Genomic DNA, 15,894 nt, shown 5'->3' with positions numbered 1-15,894 from the left:
GGTACCAAATTGAGTAGAGAGACGAATACAAGCTTTTAACAGTACGTTTTGTAAAGTCACCAAATCTCTCCAGCCAACAGTGATGTTTAATATCTTGAACTTTCTTGGCCTAAAGATCCTGGATCTCCTTATTCGAAAGGAGTGATAGGATTGGAATTTGATTTGTCCCATGGATCATCAAGGCTATTTCTGAAGATCCTTTTATTTATAGCGGCCAGATAAAATATTATGCATATACCAAGAAATCTGTCACTAGTTTTTGTCTAGTCATGCATCAAACTCTGCAGAAATTAAGGTGCACAGCAGTATCCAACTTTAGCAACTGGCAAATTTACTATGCGGATGATGCTCGCATTGAATTTTCCTGGTTTCTTTGGTAACTTACAGACACTGTACACATCTTTGTTTTTATCTTCAAAAACCCAATAGAGTTTGATTTTCTGTAAAAAACAAAAATGCATATGCTTAACCAGATCTCTATCTGCAGCTTAACCAGTTCCATTATTAAAAAAAAAAAAAACATACCTTCCAGGCTTCCTCGCATATCGTTTTCCTAACCTTATTATCTATAGTTTCATTGATGAACATTCCAAGAAATGCATATGCTTCCACGGCTGGCTCCACAAGATATCAACCACCTTTTCTTCTCTCATTCTGATCCTTAAATAGATCATAATCTGACAGATGGTCTTTATTTTTATCAATTTGCTTTAACAACATTGTATATTATCAGTGATGAAGATAGGAAGGTTTAGAGAATTGAACTGGTTGATAAACTTCAGAATAATATATTTTGATAATTTGAACAATACAACTGTTAACATATATATACACAGGATTGCAGGTTTGAATTTGGAAACAAAGCTAAGATTACGTCTAGCATTTACACTGCATTTACACTGAGGATTATTTGTTGTTACAGGCTTGATATTAGGCTTGAGTGATGGTTGCACAATTCTGTGCAGGAGGCAAGGGATCATGTGCTGAATCTGTGGTGATTTCCTTTATAATCAGAAGATAAGCAGCATTGTCATTGGTCACCACAAGCTAATCTGCAGAGCCAAAATTTTCAATGATCTCAACGAGCTTCGTCGTTGTGGATTTTTATAACCTTTCTTTGTAATTGGATTACCTTAGAGGAGTTTCTCTCTATTGTTACTTTTGCAAGTCCAGTTTTAACCAATTTCTCAATATTAGTACTTGTTCATCAAAAATCTGAAGTACCAATCTTTTCTCTCTTTTTTTGGGGTGGTAAAGAAAAAATGCTAAACAGTGTCCGAGAGGCTCAACAGGGACATAATATAGGAGAGGATCGTAAATGATAGAAACGGATGAGAAATCAAGACAGGTCATTAGCCTCGTAGGCATGGACATGAGTATCTGATCAAGGAGATTGTGTTCACCATGTTATTTTACGTGCTTGGTTGTTTTTATGTTTCCAAAACATTTTAAAAAAAATTAATTTTTTTTATTTTTTGCTTTAAATTTATATTTTATGGTGTTTTCAGATCATTTTGATGTGCTAACATAAAAAACAATTAAAAATATAAAATAAAATTATTTTAATATATTTTCAAGCAAAAAACACATTAAAAGACAACCATAAACATACTTACAAACACCCCCTTAACTCTTTTTTTTATTCTGATTTGTTATTAGTATCTAGAGAATTATGTGTAACGTATTTTGTGTAGGGGGTATGGGATACAATCTGACTGATGGGTCATTTCTATTGCCAATATGCATACTTTAGGATTCAAGAAAATTCAGAGTAAAACTATTAACTTTGTCTTCTCGTCAAGTAAAATGTGCGTGCTCAAAGAAAAAGAAAATTAACCATTTAAGACTTCAAGAACTGATACTTCTTGGAAGATTCATGTTAACTTGTTTTTCTCTATGATGTCAACCTCGACATTGTTATGTCATACATGTAGATTCCAAACAACGTCAAATTCAAGAAATGTTGTCAAATTGAGTTGTGTGAGATACAGTCTAGCTAGTGGGTTATTTCTACTGCCAATATATAGGCGTGCTTTAGGATTCAAGAAAATTCAGAGTAAAACTATTAACTTCGTCTTCTCGTTAAGTAAAATGTGTGTATTCAAAGGAAAAAAAAATTAATCATTTAAGACTTCAAGAACTGAGACTTCTTGGAAGATTCATGTTAACTTGTCTTTCTCTATGATGTCGACCTCAACCTTGTTATGTCATGCATGTAGAGTCCAAACCAAGTCAAATTCAAGAAATGTTGCCTAATTGAGTGGAATGGGATACAGTCTGGCTGATGGGTCATATACTTTAAGATTCAAGAAAATTCAAAGTAAAACTATTAATTTTGTCTTCTCGTCAAGTAAAATGTGCGTGCTCAAAGGAAAAGAAAATTAACCATTGAAGACTTCAAAAACTGATACTTCTTGGAAGATTCATGTTAACTTGTTTTTCTTTATGATGTCAACCTCGACCTTGTTATGTCATGCATGTAGATTCCAAACCATGTCAAACTCAAGAAATGTTGTCGAATTGAGTGGAGTGGGATACAGTCTGGTTGATGGGTCATTTCTATTGTTAATAAGCGTACTTTAGGATTTAAGAAAATTCAGAGTAAAACTATTAACTTTGTCTTCTCGTCTAGTAAAATGCGTGTGCTTAAAGGAAAAGAAAAAGATAATTAATCATTTAAGACTTTAAAAACTGAGACTTCTTGGAAGATTCATGATAAACTTGTTTTTTTTTATGATATCAACCTCGACCTTGTTATGTCATGCATGTGAGTTCAAACTAAGTCAAATTCAATAAATGTCATCTAATTGAGTGGAGTGGGATACAGTATGGCTGATAGGTCATTTCTACCATCAATAAGTGTACTTTAGGATTCAATAAAATTCAGAGTAAAACTATTAACTTCGTCTTCTTGTTGAGTAAAATACGTTTGTTCAAAGGAAAAGAAAAATTAATCATTTAATACTATCAATAAGTGTAATCTGAAGTGTTTGGGAGTGTGATAGTGGTTGCTATTTAAAGTGCTTTTCTTTTCAAAATATATTAAAATAATATTTTTTTTATTTTTTAAAAATCATTTTTGACATCTAAAAATATAAAAAATATATTAATTTAAAATAAAATAAAAAACTTAAAATTTTTAAATTTTTTATAAATACTTTCAAACACCTATAAATCTTGAAAAACATGCATGTGGAGTCCAAAAACACTTTCCGACGGAATTGACAAACACAGATGAATCTTGGAAAACATGCATGTGGAGTCCAAATCACGTCATATTCAGATAAGACCAATAAAATAGAGAAACAACAATAGTAGTTGAGCAGGAACATCCTCATGCTAATAACCCTAGAAGCCACTTCCAAAATATCTTAGTTGTTATTGTTGGGAGGCGAACCCAGCTCCTCCGCCACCACTTGTTGCTCGACTACAGCAAAAAAATCCATTGCTATTTCTTTATTTTCTTGGTGAAGTGGTTTGGGCTCTGTTTCAAAACAAAACACGCATGGCATAGCAAGGTTGAGGTCATCATATATAGAGACACACAAGTTTAGCATGAATCTTCCACGAACTCAGTCTCGGTTCTTATAGTCAGCAAAACCTCTTGTACACCCACTATTAATTATTAATTAACAATAAACTAAAACTGCTTAGTGTTTCATTGTGCAGTACACAGTGAAACGTTGAGCTGTGTTTTTTTTAAAAAAAATTTTTTGTTTTTTTATGTCTTATGGTTTTTTTTTTCTTTTTTTTCTGTGTTTTTATCTTTTAATGAATTTTTTTTATTTAATTTAGTTTGTTAATGTTAATTTTTTTATTTAGTTATTAGATTTTCATGACACGGATTCCGGGTTCGACGGGTTAACCTGGTTTGACGAGTTAACCTAGAATTTTTTTTTTTGTTTTTTTTCTTTTTAATTATTTTTTTTTCGTTTAGTTTATTTTGTTAATGTTAAATTTCTTTCTATTTAATTATAAGACTTTCATGACACATATCTCGGGCTTGACGAGTTAACCCAGTTAATTCTGGGTTAACTGGTCAATTTTTTTTTTCTATTTAGTTATTAATTTTCATGATGCGAATCTCAGGTTTGACGGGTTAACCTGGTTTGAAGGGTTAACCAAGTTAATTCAGATTTTTTTTCTTTTTCTTCATTAGTTTTTTTTTTCCTGTTGGTTTTTTTTCTCTGTTTTTTTTATTTTAATTAATCTATTTAATTATCACACTTTTATGACACGACCTTGCAACCAGACACACATCCAAGGCTCTTGGGTCCGGTGTTGCAGCCAGACTCACTTAAACTTGAGTCATGTAAGTTTAATATTATTATTAATATTATAAATATTACTCTTGGGTCAAGCGTTGCAGCTAGATCAAAGACTCTTGGGCATATATTTGCAAAAAGACCTAATACTCTTAGATCTTAGCCTTTTTTAATATTTTTTATGCAAGAAAAAAAATTAACCTGTGGCGTGTGCCTTTGTTTTTCTTTTTTTCTCCTTTTCTTTTCAAGCCTTTTACTGTGGACTGCACACTGCAGTCCACAGTGAAAAAGCTGATGCCTTTAGTTTTTTTTTGTTTTATAATTAATTTTTTTTAATTTATTTTCTTAATATTAAATTTGTTCCGTTTAATTATCAGACTTTCATAACACGGATCCCAGGTTTGACGGGTTAATCCAGTTGATTCAGATTTTTTTCTTTTTCTTCATTAGTTTTTTTTTCCTGTAGGTTTTTTTTCTCTTTGCCTTTTTCCTTTTTAATTAATCTTTTTTTAATCTATTTTATTAATATTAAATCTTTTTTCCATTTAGTTATCACACTTTCTGGACACGAATCCCAGGTTTAACGGGTTAACCCAGTTTATTCAGATTTTTTTTCTTTTTCCTCATTAGTTTTGTTCTTCCGATTTCATCTTTTAATATTGTATGCAGTCCATAGTGAAAAGGCTAATGCCTTTAGTTTTTTTTTTTTTATGCCTTTCACTGTGGACTGCACAGTGCAGTTCACGGTAAAAAGGCTGATGCCTTTTTTTTAATTAATTTTTTTATTTAGTTTGTTGATATTAAATTTTTTTCTATTTAGTTATCAGACTTTAATGACACGGATCTCAGGTTTGACGGGTTAACCCAGTTAATTTAGATTGTTTTTCTTTTTCTTCATTAGTTTTTTTCTTCTTATAAGTTTTTTTTTCTTTTCTTTTTTTCTTTTTCTTTAATATTTTTTTATTTAATTTAGTTCATGAATATTAAATTTTTTTCTATTTAGTTATCGACTGATGCCTTTAGTTTTTCTTTTTTTTTATTTGCCGTTTTTATGCCTTTGACTGTGGACTGCACAGTGCAGTCCGCAGTGAAAAGACTTATGCATTTTTGTTTGTTTTTTTTCCTTTTTAATTAATTTTTTTCATTTAATTTAGTTTGTTAATGTTCAATTTTTTTTCTATTTATTCATTAGTTTTTTTCTTCCTGTTGGTTTTTTTCTTTGTTTTTTTCTTTTTAATTAATCTATTTAAATATCACACTTTTATTACACGACCTTGCAGCCAGACCCACATCCAAGACTATTGGGTCTGGTATTGCAGTCAGACTCACTTAAACTTGAGTCATGCAAGTTTAATGTTATTATTAATATTATAAATATTACTCTTGGGTCAGGCGTTGCAGCCAAACCCAAGACTCTTGGTTATAGCTTTGCAAAAAGACCTAATACTTTTAGATCTTAGCTTTTTTTGATATTATTTATGCAAAAAAAATTGACCCGCGGCATCGCGCGGGTCATGTAACTAGTCAAAAACTAAAAAACAACCTCTCAACCCTTGTATCTTGGTAATCCTGCTCTCAACACCATGGACCATAAACCCAACAATTAATTATACAAGCAGAATAAAGTTCAAATGCATAGTTATCAAACCCGGTCTGGAGATTGACCCGGCCAATAAGTTGGGTATCGGGTCACACGGGTTGACCCGGTAAAGTTAAAAAAAATATTTGAGGTTTTAATATTTCGAGTGAAAAAATTAAGAAGCAATCCGTATGGATATAGGCTAAAAAATTATTTCAAAATGTTTTTTTATCTCACATTGGAAATGTATTATCTTATTTTTTTAAGTTAAAATATTTAAATCAAAAAAGTTTTTTATCCCACATTGAAGAAACATAATTTTTTTTTGGAACATAGAGTATATAAGTTAATGAGTTTCAAATCTCACATTGAAAAAATAAAATATTTTTCTAGTATTTATATAGTTAATTTTGATATGGGTCAGTAAACCATTAAAAAAATAAAAAAAAGGTTTTAACTAAGAAAAAAAACATATTTTAAAAAACATATCTACTAGATTTTACCAGAATACCCGAATTTCGAGTTGAACTAACAAATAAAATAGTTTTTTTCAAGTTAATTACAAGCTCAAGTTTTAAATAAAACAAATCCAGTCAAAGCAGGGCCACTTCTGATAACTATGGTAAAAGGTGAGGCTTCGGGAGCCACCCACCCAGCATATCTTCCTTGCTCGGAAGAAGAAGTACCCCTTTCGCTATAAGACGTACAAACCAAGTAAATTAAATTTCCCGAGGACATACTGTATCCTGTGGGCGATTAAGATAAATAAGATAATCAAAAGTAGCCAATCGGAAATGAAAGAGACAGAGACACTAAGCGGGAAATTTCTAATATATGATCAACTTCATCAGCAATCCTGCCAAAAAATAACTCCACTCATGTGCCCTTTACCGATGCTATATAAACCTGTTACTACTTTGGAGATTGAGGAACAAATCAACACGTTTCATTCTCTTAACAATTCTCATTCTCATCACTTTCAATTTATTTCTCAATGATGACTGGAGAAATATGGACTCAACTGAGCTCGGCCATTACTGGCCTAGTGCTTGCGTGGGTCATGTTTGAGCAATATTTTCCTCATCAACTTCGTGGCTATCTTGAAAAATATAGTCAGAAGTTAATGAGCTATGTGTATCCTTACATCCAAATTACCTTTCATGAATTCACAAGTGAACGTCTCAAGCGCAGCGAGGCCTTTTCTGCCATTCAGAGTTATCTCGGCTCCAATTCTACCAAGACTGCTAAGAGACTCAAGGCTGATGTTGTCAGAAACAACGAGCCCTTGGTCCTCACCATGGACGATTACGAAGAAGTTACCGATGTTTTTGATGGGGTTAAGGTCTGGTGGTCTTCCAGTAAAACTGTCCCGAAAACACAATCTATTTCTTTTTATCCTGCAGCCGATGAGAGGAGGCATTACAGGCTCACGTTCCACAAAAGAAATCGAGATGTCATCACCGAGAAATATATAGAACATGTTAGGAAAGAAGGGAAGGCGATTGCTGTGAAGAACAGGCAGAGAAAGCTCTTCACCAACAATTCTAGTAAGAATTCGTATGCGTGGAAATCTACCAAGTGGAGTCATGTGGTTTTTGAGCACCCCGCTACATTTGATACTCTGGCAATGGAAACAAAGAAGAAGGAAGAGATTAAGAAAGACCTTACCAAATTCAGTAAAGGAAAAGACTATTATGCGAAGATCGGCAAGGCCTGGAAGCGTGGCTATCTCCTTTATGGCCCTCCAGGAACTGGCAAATCCACCATGATTTCTGCTATGGCTAATTTGTTGGGTTATGATATTTATGATCTTGAGTTGACCACAGTTAAGGACAACAGCGAGCTTAGGAAGCTATTGATCGAAACCACCGGAAAGTCTATCATTGTGATTGAGGATATTGATTGCTCACTTGATCTTACAGGACAGAGGAAAAAAACGAAGGAGAAAGATGATGACGACCAGTCAGACAAAGAGAAGGATCCAGTTTCTAAGAAGAAAAAGGAGGCTGAAGAAGAAAGAAAAAGCGGCAGCAAGGTTACTTTATCTGGACTTTTGAATTTCATTGATGGACTCTGGTCAGCTTGTGGAGGAGAAAGAATCATAGTGTTCACTACCAATTATGTGGACAAACTGGATCCTGCTCTAATAAGGAGAGGAAGGATGGATAAGCATATAGAGTTGTCATATTGCTGCTTTGAGGCGTTCAAGGTGCTAGCCAAGAACTATTTAGAACTCGAATCGCATGAAATGTTCGGAAAAATTGATGAGCTGTTGGGGGAGACAAAGATGACCCCAGCTGATGTTGCTGAGAATTTGATGCCCATGTCAGATGAAGAAGACGAGGAGGATTGTTTGAAGCGATTGATTGAAGGTCTTGAGACTGCAAAGGAGGAAGCTAGGAAAAAAACTAAAGAAGAAGCGGTGTCAAAGGCTGAGAAAGCAGACAAAGAGGGTGGCGAAACATCTTCTCAAGTGGCTAAGGAGAATGGCGAAATATCAGCAGAAGAAGCGAAAGAGAATGGTGTAATCGCTGGAGGTTAGGGTGGAACAGTTTCATCACACTGAACACCGTTAGGCATATATGATTGCGAAGTAACTTGGAACACAGCGCTGTCAAAATAATTGTTCAACAAGAACAAGTTTCTTTAATCCTTCGATTTCTGTTGTTACTACTCTATGACAATCCAAACTTCCTTGACAATCCTAGCCTTGATTTCTAGGCTGCTAGCAGATTTCAAGACTTGGAACAACAAATTTAATAAATACTATTGTATTTCATCTTCTACAATAGAAATAAACATAGAGATCAAGCAGAAACCCTAACCCTAACCCTGGATACACATACCCGACGCATACTTAAGAAACAAATCCCAAATCAAAAACATCATTAAGTACATGGATAATCAAGAACTGGTGAACTTAGTGACAGCCTTAGTCCCTTCTGAAACAGCATGCTTAGCCAACTCTCCGGGCAAAACCAACCTGACAGCAGTCTGGATTTCCCTCGAGGTAATTGTGGGCTTCTTGTTATACCGAGCAAGTCGTGAGGATTCCTGCGCAAGCTTCTCGAAAATATCATTAATAAAGGAATTCATTATGCCCATGGCCTTGCTTGAGATCCCTATATCTGGATGAACTTGCTTCAGCACCTTGAAGATGTAGATCTTGTATGTCTCTGTGATCTTCTTCACCCTCCTTTTCTTCTTCTCTCCGGCTGCTGCTCCTCCTTCCTTTGGGAGCTTCTTCCCTGCCTTCGGCTTCTTCTCTGCTGGGGCTTTCTCTGCCACCGTTTTCTTCTCTTCGGCCGGCTTCTTCTCCGCCGGTTTCTTCTCTGCTTTTGGTGCCATTATCATAGATTTTTTTCAATAGATTGCGTGAAAGGAATAACTAGATTCTGGTCTAAAGAGTGAAAGTTGTTGTATTCCGGCCATAATATTAGATTTTTATTCCAAATAATTTTATACGATAAGAAGAGTTTAAATTAGAAGTTTTTCTTTTCTTTTTACCTTTTACCTTGAAAGTGCCTATAAACATCATTGAAAGTGCCTAAAAAACAAACAAAGATAATTATTTCAAAGAAAGATGGAATTTTACCCAAAACAAATCTCAACAACAATTATAGCAATGATTTATATATTATTATTGAATATTTATCTTTAATTGTAAGTAGAAAATCAGAATCCTAAATTAAATAAGAAAAACAAGATGAAATCTAAAATAAAACTAGAAATTTAAAAATAAAAGGGAAAATAATGAAATGCTTAAATAGCATCTTTCAAGCATAATTTAAAACCAAGCATATAGTATAAGGTACAAAATTAAGAGCAGAGAGATGAATACAAGCTTTTAAACAAAAGTTTTGTACAGCCACCAAATCTCTAGCAACGATGATGTTTAATATCTTGAACTTCCTTTGCCTAAAGATCCTGGATCTCCTGATTCGAAAGGAGTGATGGGATTGGAATTTGATTTGTCCCATGGATCATCAAGGCTATTCCTGAAGATCCTTTTATTTATAGCAGCCAGATAAATGTTACGCATATACCAAGAAATCTATCACTAGTTTTTGTCTAGCCAACTTTAGCAACTGGCAAATTTACCATGCTGATGATGCTCGCATTTGAATTTTCCTAGTTTCTTTGGTAACTTACAGATACTGTGCACATCTTTGTTTTTATCTTCAAAAACCCAACACAGTTTGATTTCCTGTAAAAAAAAAAATGCATATGCTTAACCAGTTTCATTATTTTCTTTAAAAAACATACCTTCCTGGCTTCCTCGCATATCGTTTTCCTAACCTTATTATCTATAGTTTCATTGATGAACATTCCAAGAAATGCATATGCTTCCACGGCTGGCTCCACAAGATATTGACACTTCTCATCAAGTAAAATGTGCGTGCTCAAAAAAAAAGAAAATTAACCATTTAAGACTTTAAGAACTAACACTTGTTGGAAGATTCATGTTAACTTGTTTTTCTCTATGATGTCGAACCCCGACCTTATTATGTCATGCATGTAGAGTCCAGACCATGTTAAATTCAAGAAATATTGTTTAATTAAGTGGAGTGGGATATAGTCTAGCTAATGAGTCATTTCTAGTACGTACTGTCAATAAACGTATTTTAGGATTTAAGAAAATTCGGAGAAAAATAATTAACTTTTATTCTGTAAAGTAAAATGCGCGTGCTCCAAGGAAAAAAAAAGGTAACCATTTAAGACTTTAAGAACTAAAACTTGTTGGAAGATTCATGCTAAACTTGTTTTTTTCTATGATATATGGAGCTCGACCTTGTTATGTCATGCATATGGAGTTCATATCATGCACGTCGTATTCAGAGAAGACCAATAAAATTATAAAGAAACAACAACAGTAGCTGAGCAGGAACATCCTCATGCTAATTAACCCTTGGACACTCAAGAAGCCACTTCCAAAATATCATAGTTGTTGTTATTGTTGGGAGGCGAACCCAGCTCCTCCGCCACCACTTGTTGCTCGACTACAGCAAAAATCCATTGTTATTTCTTTAATTATTGTCTTGGTGACGAGGTTTGGGCTCTGTTTCAAAACAAAACATGCATGGCATAGCAAGGTTGAGGTCATCATATATATATGGAGACAGACAAGTTTAGCATGAATCTTCCACGAAGTCAGTCTCGGTTCTTATAGTCAGCAAAACCTCTTGTACACCCAGTATCATAAACTAAAAGAAAACCTCTCAACCCTTGTATCTTGGTAATCCTGCTCTCAACACCATGGACCACAAACCCAACAATTATACAAGCATAATAGAGTTCAACGAAATAGTTATCAAACCCGGTTCGGGGATTGACCTGCTTAAGAGACTGGATCCCGGATTACATGGGTTAACTCGGATCAACTTAGATCAACCCGGTAAAGTTTAAAAAAAAATATTTGAAATTTCAATATTTCATATAAAAAAATTAAGAAACAATCCGTGTGGATATAAGTTAAAAGATTATTTCAAAAGGTTTTTTTATATAACATAGAAAATGTATTATCTTATCTTTTTAAGTTGAAGTATTTAAATTAAAACAAAAATTATTTCACATTGAAAAAACACAATTTTTTTCTTGTGAATATAGAACATATATATTAATAGTCTTCAAATTTCATATTAAAAAACTAAAACATTCTTCTAGTATTTACATAGTTAACTTTAATATGAATTAGCAACTTAAACATGTATATCGATATAAGCTAAAATAAATAAAAAAAGTCTTAGCTAGGAAAAAAAACAAATTTAAAAAAAAATCTCTACAAGATTATACTAGATCATCCGAGTTCCGGGTAAAATCATTTTTTCAAGTTAAATAGAAGCTCGATTTTTAAATAAAACAAGCCCGATCAAAGCTATGGCTGATCTGATAACTATAGTCAAAGATGGAGGCTTCGGGGGCCACCCACCCAGCATCTTCTTTGCTCGGAAGAAGTACCCCTTTTACTGCATATTGTATCGTGTGTGCGAAAGATAAATAGGATAATCAAAAGTAGCCAATCTGAAAAGCAAGAGTATTCGCCAAGACTTGGAAATGAAAGAGACAGAGACATTTAGCGGGAAATTTCTAATATATGATCACCTTAATCAACAATCATGCCTAAAAAATGACTTTACTCATGTGCCCTTTACCGATGCTATATAAACCTGTTACTACTTTGGAGATTGAGGAACAAATCAACACGTTTCATTCTCTTAACAATTCTCTTTCTCATCACTTTCAATTTATTTCTCGATGATGACTGGAGAAATATGGACTCAACTGAGCTCGGCCATTACTGGCCTAGTGCTTGCGTGGGTCATGTTTGAGCAATATTTTCCTTATCAACTTCGTGGCTATCTTCACAAATATAGTCAGAAGTTAATGAGCTATGCGTATCCTTACATCCAAGTTACCTTCCATGAATTCACAAGTGAACGTCTCAAGCGCAGCGAGGCCTTTTCTGCCATTCAGAGTTATCTCGGCTCCAATTCTACCAAGAATGCTAAGAGACTCAAGGCTGATGTTGTCAGAAACAACGAGCCCTTGGTCCTCACCATGGACGATTACGAAGAAGTTACCGATGTTTTTGATGGGGTTAAGGTCTGGTGGTCTTCGAGTAAAACTGTCCCGAAAACACAATCTATTTCTTTTTATCCTGCAGCCGATGAGAGGAGGCATTACAGGCTCACGTTCCACAAAAGTAATCGAGATGTCATCACCAAGAAATATATAGAACATGTTTTGAAAGAAGGGAAGTTGATTGCTGTGAAGAACCGGCAGAGAAAGCTCTTCACCAACAATCCTAGTGAGAATTGGTATGGGTGGAAATCTACCAAGTGGAGTCATGTGGTTTTTGAGCACCCCGCTACATTTGATACTCTGGCAATGGAAACAAAGAAGAAGGAAGAGATTAAGAAAGACCTTACCAAATTCAGTAAAGGAAAAGACTATTATGCGAAGATCGGCAAGGCCTGGAAGCGTGGCTATCTCCTTTATGGCCCTCCAGGAACTGGCAAATCCACCATGATTTCTGCTATGGCTAATTTGTTGGATTATGATATTTATGATCTTGAGTTGACCACAGTTAAGGACAACAGCGAGCTTAGGAAGCTATTGATCGAAACCACCGGAAAGTCTATCATTGTGATTGAGGATATTGATTGCTCACTTGATCTTACAGGACAGAGGAAGAAAACGAAGGAGAAAGATGATGACGACCAGTCAGACAAAGAGAAGGATCCAGTTTCTAAGAAAAAAAGGAGGCTGAAGAAGAAAGAAAAAGCGGCAGCAAGGTTACTTTATCTGGACTTTTGAATTTCATTGATGGACTCTGGTCAGCTTGTGGAGGAGAAAGAATCATAGTGTTCACTACCAATTATGTGGACAAACTGGATCCTGCTCTAATAAGGAGAGGAAGGATGGATAAGCATATAGAGTTGTCATATTGCTGCTTTGAGGCGTTCAAGGTGCTAGCCAAGAACTATTTAGAACTCGAATCGCATGAAATGTTCGGAAAAATTGAGGAGCTGTTGGGGGAGACAAAGATGACCCCAGCTGATGTTGCTGAGAATTTGATGCCCATGTCAGATGAAGAAGACGAGGAGGATTGTTTGAAGCGATTGATTGAAGGTCTTGAGACTGCAAAGGAGGAAGCTAGGAAAAAAACTGAAGAAGAAGCGGTGTCAAAGGCTGAGAAAGCAGACAAAGAGGGTGGCGAAACATCTTCTCAAGTGGCAAAGGAGAATGGCGAAATATCAGCAGAAGAAGCGAAAGAGAATGGTGTAATCGCTGGAGGTTAGGGTGGAACAGTTTCATCACACTGAACACCGTTAGGCATATATGATTGCGAAGTAACTTGGAACACAGCGCTGTCAAAATAATTGTTCAACAAGAACAACTTACTTTAATCCCTAGATTTCTGTTGTTTCTACTCTTTGACAATCCAAACTTCCTTGACAATCCTAGCCTTGATTTCTAGGCTGCTAGCAGATTTGAAGACTTCGAACAACGAATTTAATAAATACTACTGTATTTCATCTTCTACAATAGAAATAAACATAGAGATCAAGCAGAAACCCTAACCCTAACCCTGGATACACACACCTGAAGCATAATTAAGAAACAAATCCCAAATCAAAAACATCATTAAGTACATGGATAATCAAGAACTGGTGAACTTGGTGACAGCCTTAGTCCCTTCTGAAACAGCATGTTTAGCCAACTCTCCGGGCAAAACCAACCTGACAGCAGTCTGGATTTCCCTCGAGGTAATTGTGGGCTTCTTGTTATACCTAGCAAGTCGTGAGGATTCCTGCGCAAGCTTCTCGAAAATATCATTAATAAAGGAATTCATTATGCCCATGGCCTTGCTTGAGATCCCTATATCTGGATGAACTTGCTTCAGCACCTTAAAGATGTAGATCTTGTATGTCTCTGTGCTCTTCTTCACCCTCTTTTTCTTCTTCTCTCCGGCTGCTGCTCCTCCTTCCTTTGGGAGCTTCTTCCCTGCCTTCGGCTTCTTCTCTGCTGGGGCTTTCTCTGCCACCGTTTTCTTCTCTTCGGCCGGCTTCTTCTCCGCCGGTTTCTTCTCTGCTTTTGGTGCCATTTTCAGAGGTTTTTTTCAATAGATTGCGTTGTGTGTTGGGTTATCTACTTATTTCTCTTTGTTTCTTTATATAAAGAGGAGGTGGATTGTGTGATTGGTTACTTCTATTTCACAAGGACCGATGACGTGGGTAATTAGTGCCATTGGATTAGGTCTGGGGAACTTTCTTAATCGACGGTAGAAATGTTTAGTGCAGTTGGATGGTCGTCGTTTTCGCGCGGATTGCTGACGCGGAAAAACAAGTCTAATGGAAAATTAATTAAAATTATCTTAGCCAAAGCCGGAGAAGAATTATTTATTGGGTACATGTAATTATTTAAATGCATTTCATAGATGATTGTTGTATTCACGGGATAATTAATTTGACTTAAAAAATTAAAAATCAATTGTTTTAATAAAAATATCAATTAATTAAGAATTGAGTTTTATCATGGGATGACTAAATCGTAATTCGAACGTTTTTTAAATAACATGTTTAGTAATTGTTCTTCTCATGCGACAATAAAGATGGTGTTCGGGAGTGTGGTGGTGATGATTGTTTTTTACTTAGAAATATATTAAAATAATATATTTTTTATTTTAAAAATTTATTTTTACATTAGCACATCAAAATAATATAAAAACATTAAAAAAAAATTTAAGCAAAAAAAATTGTTTCAATCATGTTTCAAAACGGGTACGAAGGATAATGAGCTTATCAAACCTCTATTAACAGAGGAGATCATGATTCCTTTGCGTTACCAAGCTATCCAAACCCAGGGTCAGTATAGATCGGAAAAGAAAACTTACTTGTGAGAATTCGCTTTCTTATTCCTGGATCAATTACTTCAGTGTCACTTCAATTACTAGAACCAAAGTGATATTCCACAGTACAAACGTCTTTGTAAATCTTGTCAAGTTAATACAGAGAGTCAAAATAGGAGAAGAGAAAGAGAGAACTATATTATTTCAATAATGAAAACTTTCATATTCATATGAGTTATGTCTCTATTTATATAAGTAAAGGAAGCGGTTACTTTCTTTAGTAACTCCTCTAAATACTTGGACCAAGCTCATCCTTCATGGGCGGACCAAGTCTAACCCAATAACCAACATCTCTCACTCGCCCATGAAAGACTAGATTTATCTAATACATTATATTTCAAACTTGCACAAGAAATTCATACTTGACGAACGGACCGTGCGACCTGAAGCACACAGTGAAAAGAGCTCCAAAATATATAAATCTAATATAGATCATATAGGAGACATCAACCTCATGATTAATTCTTTCTTAAAGAGTACTAATATACCTCAAGCATTTTTAGTTACACATGACTGAATATAATTCAATCCCTCAATAATTTCATACTCAATTCATCCTTACAATTACAAGTATTCTAAATCACATCAAATCTATTCAAGTGATATGATCCCGGCCGGTGAATACAAGTAACAAGTGT

At 34.8% G+C, this 15,894-nt stretch overlaps 4 protein-coding genes across 4 annotated transcripts; 2 read left to right on the top strand and 2 right to left on the bottom strand.

The window, feature by feature from the left end:
• The first annotated feature begins 6,841 nt into the window (after positions 1–6,841).
• Positions 6,842–14,223, top strand: LOC18097593 (AAA-ATPase ASD, mitochondrial). Its single transcript, XM_006384109.3, has 2 exons — positions 6,842–8,854; positions 14,115–14,223. The coding sequence occupies exon 1, from the start codon at positions 6,842–6,844 to the stop codon at positions 8,384–8,386; it is 1,545 nt and encodes a 514-aa protein (XP_006384171.3). The 3' UTR covers positions 8,387–8,854; positions 14,115–14,223.
• On the bottom strand, positions 8,600–9,286 carry LOC18097592 (histone H2B). The gene has a single exon (XM_006384108.3). The coding sequence runs from the start codon at positions 9,196–9,198 to the stop codon at positions 8,749–8,751; it is 450 nt and encodes a 149-aa protein (XP_006384170.3). The 5' UTR covers positions 9,199–9,286; the 3' UTR covers positions 8,600–8,748.
• On the top strand, positions 12,054–13,811 carry LOC7493537 (AAA-ATPase ASD, mitochondrial). The gene is given in 2 exon segments (XM_002305158.4): positions 12,054–13,095; positions 13,098–13,811. Coding segments are annotated over 2 exon segments (1,545 nt in total). The 5' UTR covers positions 12,054–12,099; the 3' UTR covers positions 13,647–13,811.
• LOC127905186 (histone H2B) lies at positions 13,860–14,452 on the bottom strand. Its single transcript, XM_052452031.1, has one exon. It carries the CDS (start codon positions 14,450–14,452, stop codon positions 14,009–14,011), a length of 444 nt encoding a protein of 147 aa, XP_052307991.1. The 3' UTR covers positions 13,860–14,008.
• Between the last annotated feature and the right edge of the window lie 1,442 nt (positions 14,453–15,894).

This window comes from Populus trichocarpa, chromosome 4, assembly GCF_000002775.5.
Source record: "Populus trichocarpa isolate Nisqually-1 chromosome 4, P.trichocarpa_v4.1, whole genome shotgun sequence".
In the NCBI taxonomy this organism is placed as follows: Eukaryota; Viridiplantae; Streptophyta; class Magnoliopsida; order Malpighiales; family Salicaceae; genus Populus; species Populus trichocarpa.
Note: the sequence above shows the minus strand (reverse complement) of the source record. Positions and strands in the feature narration are given on the sequence as shown.